Here is an 8,233-nt window from a genome sequence, read left to right on the forward strand (position 1 = left end):
TATAAACAAAATATACATAACAAATGTGATGGCATGATAATATAACCTCACAAAAAGAGAAATAATATATATATGTATATATATTTATTCCGTCGTGCAGCTTAGCATAAAGTGTTCACTGTTGTACAACAGGAGCCCGTGTGAATCACACCAGCCTCTACATGTTAGTGGAAGTGAAGGGCATTCTCTTGAGACCTGTCTCTGAGGTTTACTCTCTAATGTCTCGTCCTGCAGAGCCCGCGGTGCAGGAGCCTCCTCACTCTCCGTACAGCCCGTTCATCCTGGTCTCTAACCTGCGAGCTCACCTGTACGTCACTCTGGAGAAGAACGCCTGGCTGCAGAAGCGCATCGAGGAGCTGGAGGAGGAACGCAACTTCCTGCGCTGTCAGCTGGACCGATTCATCGTCAGCATGAGGGGTCCCGAGGGTGAGGAGTCGGCGAAAACATCTGTTTAGTTGAACGAGATCAACAAGTTAACATGACGGGAACATGCATAAAACTCTCTACCAGGATTCCTCCAAAGAAACTTAATCCATGATAAGAAACAATATTCACATGTAGTGTATTTGTTTAATATACTGTATTAATATAGGCAACAGATAATTCATAAATTAAATGTCATTAATATCCGTTAGGAAATATATTGTAAGCAGCTAAAATAAGCACAATATACGTATGAAATAGCCTCTCGTGTCACTTCTGGTTGCAAAAAAACAAGATGGTGACGGCCAAAACTGCCGAACTTGAGGCTTCAAAACAGCAGTGAACAAACCGATGGGTGACATGTATGGAGTGGATGAAAGTGCAATGATTCCTCTGTATTTATGTGGAGCAAAAGTATACATTATTTTCAAATAGAAACACTCGAGTAGAGTTCCAGAAGCAGCCTTCACTGCATTACATTATTGGTGTCGTTTTTACACCATTTAGTTTGTCTGTAAAAGACACACAATGAAACTTGAATAATATATAATATATAATGATGTGTTTTCTGGGTTTCAAGAGTCAGTAAAAACATCTGCCCACCATGCTGTTCTTTCTTGTTTGGTATATTCGAGTTGAGTATTATTATACTTTCATACAGTGACAGAGTGGTGTGGAGACTCCCAGCGGGGTGTGAAGGTCCAGCCTGCCAGCTCTCCCTCCCCTCCCTCCCCCATGACCACGAGGTCTGGGATGACCCTGAAACGGCTGCAGGGATCAGGATCTCGGACCCGTCGCAGCACTGCCATCCCCGGTGAGCCAATCAACGCACCTTATCGTGTTAGAAAAATATTTAAGTCTCAAATATTACACGGAAATAACTGTCACATTATTTACCACCTCACCTTTCACGCCTGCAGTGAAGCAGGAGTTTCATCTGGAGGAGGATAAATACTACACCGAGGACGAGTACGTGGAGGAAGAAGAGGAGGAGGACGAGGAGGAGGAAGACGAGGACTCCTCGGTGGAGAAGGGGTCAAAGAAGAAGGGCCGAGGGCGAGCCAACGGAGAGCCGAGGATGAAGATGAGGAGGATCTTCAGGATCACCCACGGGAGGGAGAGACAGAGAGGTGGGGGCTAGACTATATACTATACTATATACAATACTGTATCGTACTAAACTATACTATGTACTATACTTATATACTGTGTACTGTTGTTTAATACATAAAGTTCTTTGTCCTGCTGAAGTCAAACCAGCAGATTTAAAGGGCCAGTGTGTAGGATTTAAAGAGATGTATTAGCAGAAATTAAATACAATATTCATAACTATGTTTTCATGATCACCTGAAACTAAGAATTGTTGTGTTTTCGGGATCTTAAAATGAGCCCCTCATAACTACATTGGGAGCGGGAGGAGGGGTCCGCCATATTGCACCGCCATGTCTCTACAGCACCACCAGATGATGCCAAATCCTACACACTGTCCCTTTAAGAAATAAAAGCAAGCACCAAAAGCATAATTCTGTGTTTGAGTCCAAATGAATCCACATCAACCAAAAGCAGTTTCTTATGTTCAGTATTTCCACCCTCCATTTCATCTCCCCTCTCTCTACCTGCTCCTCCCCAGTTAAAGACCCAGAGGGGGTCATGATCCGCTACAAGAAGATCCTGACGACCTACCAGCGGGTGAGGAGCATGTCCCGAGCCTTCCAGATCCACGGAGTCGACCGAAACACCATGGCCTCCACCTCCCCCATCGCAGAGCTGCTGCTGATGGCTCCAGAGAAGGTCTGACTTTTTATTTATTTTTATTTTGTTCCTGTTCGTGATAGCCGGCATGTGTCTGGACTGTAGGACAAAGTCAGTCGCCTTCTATAAGGCCAACAACCTATGCTAATAAAAAAAAAAAAAAAACTGTATATTTTAATATGTGTGTAATTCATACGCACTGAAAAATGTAGTATTTTTTTTTTGTTTGGGAGCAGTTTTATTACTTAACTTAAGCTCTGTTTTAATGATTGCAACACCGCAGACATTTGCTTGATCCAAAGTTGTAGAATAAAAACAGTTACAGACATTAACTTTTGTTTTCTAATCGGCTAAACAAATTATCCTAAACACTCAACTGATCACAATTTCTGTCCTTAAAATGAAATCGACTCCCTAAACCAGGGGTCCCCAAACTTTTTCCTGTGAGGGCCACATAACTTTTCCCTTCTCTGATGGGGGCGGGGTCAGCTTGGTGTACAAATGTATTCTGCTGAGCTAACAGTCCACTTTTTAGCTTTGAGAGTTTGTCTGCTCGCATTTGGCCTTGCAAGTTATCATACTTGTCTTTGTGACGGGATTCATCGGCGCAGATTGTATTCTTTGAATACCGCCACCGCCTCTTGACAGATGAGACAAACAGCCTTTTCTTTGCATTGAACAAAAAAATAATCGTTTGACCACTGCAGGTTAAATACCCTGCATTCTGAATCAATTTTTCTCTTACCTAACCTTTTCGCCATTATTCCGTTCTATTTGACAGGGGCTAGTCTAGGATTTGCGTGGCCAGACTGAAAAAAAATCATAATGCGTCTCTGGTATTGTTCAGGGGGCCGGGCCAAATGTGGAGGCGGGCCGTATCCGGCCCGCGGGCCTTAGTTTGGGGACCACTGCCCTAAACAGTCGTTATGACAGTTAGTTTAGTGTAGCATTGGTATAAATAAAGCAGATGTAAAATCATTGCAATACAATTATTTGTCAGCATCTTGTTTCGATACACTCTAGTCTCGGCCTTGACTTGGTCTGAAACCCTCAAAGTCTTGGTCCTGTCTTGGTCTCGATACACCCTGGTCTTGGTCCTGTCTAGGTCTAGATACACCCTGGTCTCGGCCTTGACTTGGTCTGAAACCCTCAAAGTCTCGGTCCTGTCTTGGTCTCGATACACCCTGGTCTTGATCCTGTCTTGGTCTCGGTTTAGGTGGTCTTGACTGCAACGCTGTTATGTTGTCGGGTTTAAAAAGGTCTGCATCTACCGGATTTAAATGTCCACTAAATCAAAGACCGCCTCTGACGTTCCCGCAGGTGGCGGAGGTCGGGGAGTTCGAGGCGTCGAAGGAGAAGCTTTTGGATTACGCCCGGCGGTGCTACAAGACCATGGACGAGCCGACGCACGCCAAGGTCCAGGCCATGAAGAAGACTCACAAGCTGCTGCCGATCTCATACAGGTTCAGAAACTGACCAACAGGCTGGAGGAGACGGGAGGTTCATCTTTATTTTGAACTGTTTCCACTTTACTTTTTCATTGCCTTAAAAGAAGAAGAAGATACAATACATGTGGAAATGTTATTAGATGCCAAATAACAGGATTTATTTAGTTTGAAAACATTTAAGGTTTTTTGCTTGATTTGTATTTGTGATTTTCCTTTTTATTCATCGAGCAGCTGTAAAGGTGGGAAGGATTTATTTTTGCTGTAGCTCAGTTGTTGTGAAGATTTTCATTCGAGGTTAAAGTCACTTTTTGCTTTTCCTCAGGAATTAACTGGAGTTATACTTTAACTAGAAGACACCAAAGTAATCAGTAAATGTGTCATTCTGGACAAAGACTTGAATTTGCTCTGGGAGTATTTACAGACCCTAGATGATCGTTTACTAAGATGACTGGCCTTTTGTTTTGTATCAAAAAGAGATATATATATTTACTTATTTATTTATTTGCTTTATTTGTTTTTGACACAGTTTTTGTAGTGTATAAAATATTATTTTATAAAATATTTGCTATTGGTAAAAAATGATCATTTGTTTCGTTCATATATTTGGTGCCTTAGTTATGCATTTTATTTATGTTGGCCAGATGTGCGTGCTGATGTTGCAGTTTTGTGAACCGTGTGGTATTAGAAGGTTTGAAATGTTTTATCACGAAAGAAAGTAAATCGCTTTAAATGTCTGATTGTTTTGTTTGTTTTTTTTACAATCGGGACACAATCCATGAATGATGTAATTGAAGGTATGAATTCAGTTAGAGTCCAGCATTCAGACGAGTAAATGAGAAATAATACACCACGAGACACTAAACTCCATTTTACGTTTCTACCATTTATCTACATGCTCTGGTAAAGAAGTTGACTGCAGCAAAATGATTTAATTCTACAACTGACAGAGATTCAACTGATTAATTTAAAGTGACTGAACACAGATTTTACTTGTTGAATATTTAAGAAATGAGACAGATTTTGCTGAAAAGATCTTATTTATAATAGTATGAAGGCTGCAGCGCCCTCCGGTGGAGGGAAGGAGTAATGCAGATGTTACGATAGTTTATGATAACCTGTGATGGATGGGTCCTGAAAGTGGATAAGGGACCTGAAACAGATTTAGCGCCATCGACACCAAGTTCAATACACTGCAGTCAGTTTTAAATAAAGTGGTCATGGAATATTCATAAATCACTGCAGGAGTCGAGATCCAGAACAAGGGTGGATAACGTTTCTTTTTATTGTGATGCCATTTACAAAAGAATATAAGGAGCCAACAAAAGTAAATGTGCAGTTTTCAAGCAGTTTCACTGCAAGAAAATTTGCGTTCATAGACGCAAAATGTATTTTCTATCAAAATAACTGTCCACTCTCCTTATTTCTAAATTCTGCCTTTTTTCCTATAATGCATTCCTTTAGTTAATGGTGTAACGTTTGGGTACACAATTATGTCCTATTTTAGTAAGTACATTGTCCACACAGAGATTAATGTAGCCTGTAGCCGCGTCCATATCGGCATCATTAAACGTTTCGCAATCTGTGCACAGCAAACAGCCTTTAAGTTGTTCTGTATCATCTTCTGGCCACAGTGTCACCGGTTTAACATGTGGCTTTATATGTGGGAATTATGTGGATGGTGTTGTGGTCAGAGTTAGCCAGGGGAGGTTTAAATCTGGAAACATCGGCAAAAGGTCACTGGTTGGTGCATCCATTCATCACACATTCAGGAAAGTCTGGGTTAATTTCATAATAAAATACTAATAAAGAGAAACCCACTAGGATCTGACAGTAAAATAACAAGCAGTAATAAATCAAACACTTAATTTATTGTATATAAATTCAAATTTGTACTTGATTTCATCGTGTTTTTAATTTATTACTTATTTTATTGAATTTAAATAATAAAGTATAACTTGAACATTTTATTGTCTCACGTGCATGGTCTCAAATTTTAAAATTGCTAAATTTCTTTTGTCTTTACTGTTGTTTTTTTGGTCTTTTAGGTAAGAAATAAACAAACTTGACAGGATTTAAAGAAATGAACTTGAAAAAGATAAACCTGTTGGTCTGTCACGATAAAAACACAGTAAACTAGAGTCAATGTCGACCTCTAAGCAATCAATTTCATGGTAAGAAATGATTTAGACAACGGATTTGTCACCGTTCTTGGTTGTGTTATTATAAATAAAGTTGAGTTTAAAAAAAATGTACATGGAGGGGCGTGGCACAACTCAGTTTAACCTTTCACCTTAACAAACAGTCCAATCAGAGCAGGATCTATCCCGGAAGTAGTAAAAACCAAGCTTCTCGTGACCGACAGAAAGCCTTGACGAATAAGAGTACGGGAGCGGCCAGCCATCGACCAGTCACAGACGAGCTGGGCGGGACTTGTGTCCAACAGGGCATCGGAAGGAGGAGGTGTTCCTGGCAGCCATCTTGGATGTGCGGAGTGATTGTTTAAGCGAGAAGAATTGACATTATATTTTTTTTAAAGGAAAAAACAGCCTTTGTACTGAATCGTTGAAGATTTACCGGAGTGTGGCGACCGAGGGAAGACATCGCAGCTCGGTAAAATCCAGGTAAATTAATCGCAGACTCAAAGGTGATGCATTTATGAGCCTTCCCCCCCCCCTTCTTTCCAAATTGTGTCTCCCACATCAGATAGAAGCTGCAGCTCTGCACACTGACAACACATCAACGCGTGTGTTTACCGTTAAAAAGACTAAACAGGCGCACACATCTGCGTCCAGATGTGTGCGCCTGTTAGGTAAAGTAACGCTAACGCAAAGCTAGACTTTGGGTTTAGTCTGTTAAAAAAAAGTAATGTTAATCCAACCTGTAAAAGAACCAGAACATGCACGTGAGCTCGGTGTCAGACTTTAAATTACTCAAATATGTCTTAGTTTCTAAAGCTAAGTTTAATTTATCTAAATAATATAGTTAATCTGACATAATGGATCATCTGGGTCAGTGGATCGAGTCACACACGTATCATAAATAATCTAAAATAATATTTAAAGTGTGTGGGTGCATTTAAAATGTCGTAGAGGTTTTATCTGGGTCAAATATTTAAAAATAAAACGTTCCTTTATTGTATATTGTTATCAATGTTATTGATCACGTTGATCACCCAGAGGTGGGTTTTATATGAACAACGTTTTCTTTATTTAAATATATATATCTGTGCTTTATGTGAATAGTAGAGAGGTGAAGTACAAGAGAGGGGAGATAATAATACACTTTATTTAATGGCACCATTCATACAGGAGGTGTAGTTCAAAGTGCTTTACAACAAAGAGAATACATATTAACAGGCACACTTGAAAACAAGTACAAATACAACATGATATATGTATATACATATACACACACACAAGACAACGCTAATATTGGTCTTTACTAGTAGAACACTCAGTACAATGTTAAACATTTATATAAATATATATTATGTGGTAAACTGCAGTAGAAAAATTCATACAGAAAAAAACACAAACGTCAAGACAGAGACCGTCGTCAATGCTCCATTCTTTTTTTATTTTAGTATTATTTGAAGTGAAGGTGTTTGTCAAGAAATAACATTTAAACTACGTCATCGTTCCTAAATGTTACTTCTTCATCCTCGTATTTTTATTTGCTTTATTGTTATTTGCAAAGGCAGCAATCTGTGACAGATGTCCCACAGTGCAAAACAGCAGAAGGAAAAGTTAATTTAATCTAAATACTGAAAGTCCTTCAAGGATAGTAGCCAGGCCACATGTAGGAGCAGATACTTTACACTCTTGTGAAGTTATTTAGACTTAAATTTTTGAATTTTATACATCTTTAGTTTCACTTATGGATTCATCAAGTGTGGTCTGAAAACGTGCCGGCTCTCACGCTTTGGTGCCTCACGCTTGAAGCCATGAATCTCAATCAGAAGTGTCCCAATGAAGGCGTCTTTCCTGCCTCTTATTCATATCTCGCTCCACTTTGTTGTGTGAAGATCTCGTGCTAACGTAGTCAAACATGCATCACGTTCAGATTTCTCCAGCAGTTTGATTGCAGAATAGGATTCATCAACTATAAATATCAACAATAATCCGTAGGTTTCGCTATCAAATCAGCCGTGGAAATGCATAAGATCACAACTTGAATAGAACTTCTTCAAACTTGTTCTCCGGTGTTGTTGAAAAACATTTTAGTCAGATGTACACATGATCAGCTGATGTGCATTCCTGGAAATGACTCTTTGAACATCACAGATTAAAGAAACGAGTATAAAAGTATCCAAGGACGATGTTTCTTTTAGTCCCAGTCAACTCCTGTCGGGACATTTTGGAGGGTAAAGGTTCCATCATCAGGGATTCACTTGTTCAACATGTTCATTTGTGTAATAATGTGCACTTTCCCTGTTTTAATTAAACCAACAAACGCACATGTAAACAGTCTTTTGTCTCTCGTTTCCTGCAGTGAAAGACGGCATGAAGACATCATCCTAGTCATCAGTCATGGCCGATAAAAGGAAACTTCAAGGTGAGATCTTGTGTGTGTGTGTGTGTGTGTGTGTGTGTGTGTGTGTGTGTGTGTGT

The 8,233-nt window shown here is 39.7% G+C and overlaps 2 protein-coding genes across 4 annotated transcripts in view; both read left to right on the forward strand.

Annotated features, from left to right (window-relative positions):
* Positions 1-4,071, forward strand: part of LOC116399390 (coiled-coil domain-containing protein 106-like) — a 6,030-nt gene extending 1,959 nt beyond the window's left edge. For both annotated transcript variants that reach the window (XM_031876515.1, XM_031876516.1), the window contains exons 3-7: positions 235-426; positions 1,085-1,237; positions 1,344-1,553; positions 2,054-2,214; positions 3,496-4,071. In XM_031876515.1, coding sequence (XP_031732375.1) covers positions 235-426; positions 1,085-1,237; positions 1,344-1,553; positions 2,054-2,214; positions 3,496-3,651 — 872 coding nt within the window. In that variant the 3' untranslated portion in view covers positions 3,652-4,071. The remainder of the gene's footprint in view (positions 1-234; positions 427-1,084; positions 1,238-1,343; positions 1,554-2,053; positions 2,215-3,495) is intronic.
* A 2,031-nt stretch (positions 4,072-6,102) lies between these two features.
* Positions 6,103-8,233, forward strand: part of LOC116399377 (CCR4-NOT transcription complex subunit 3-like) — a 19,291-nt gene continuing 17,160 nt past the window's right edge. For both annotated transcript variants that reach the window (XM_031876496.1, XM_031876497.1), the window contains exons 1-2: positions 6,103-6,244; positions 8,115-8,177. In XM_031876496.1, the coding sequence (XP_031732356.1) occupies positions 8,153-8,177 (25 nt within the window). In that variant the 5' untranslated portion in view covers positions 6,103-6,244; positions 8,115-8,152. The remainder of the gene's footprint in view (positions 6,245-8,114; positions 8,178-8,233) is intronic.

The sequence above is a fragment of the Anarrhichthys ocellatus genome, unplaced genomic scaffold (genome assembly GCF_004355925.1).
Source record: "Anarrhichthys ocellatus isolate YVR2014 unplaced genomic scaffold, GSC_Weel_1.0 scaffold110, whole genome shotgun sequence".
NCBI lineage: Eukaryota > Metazoa > Chordata > Actinopteri > Perciformes > Anarhichadidae > Anarrhichthys > Anarrhichthys ocellatus.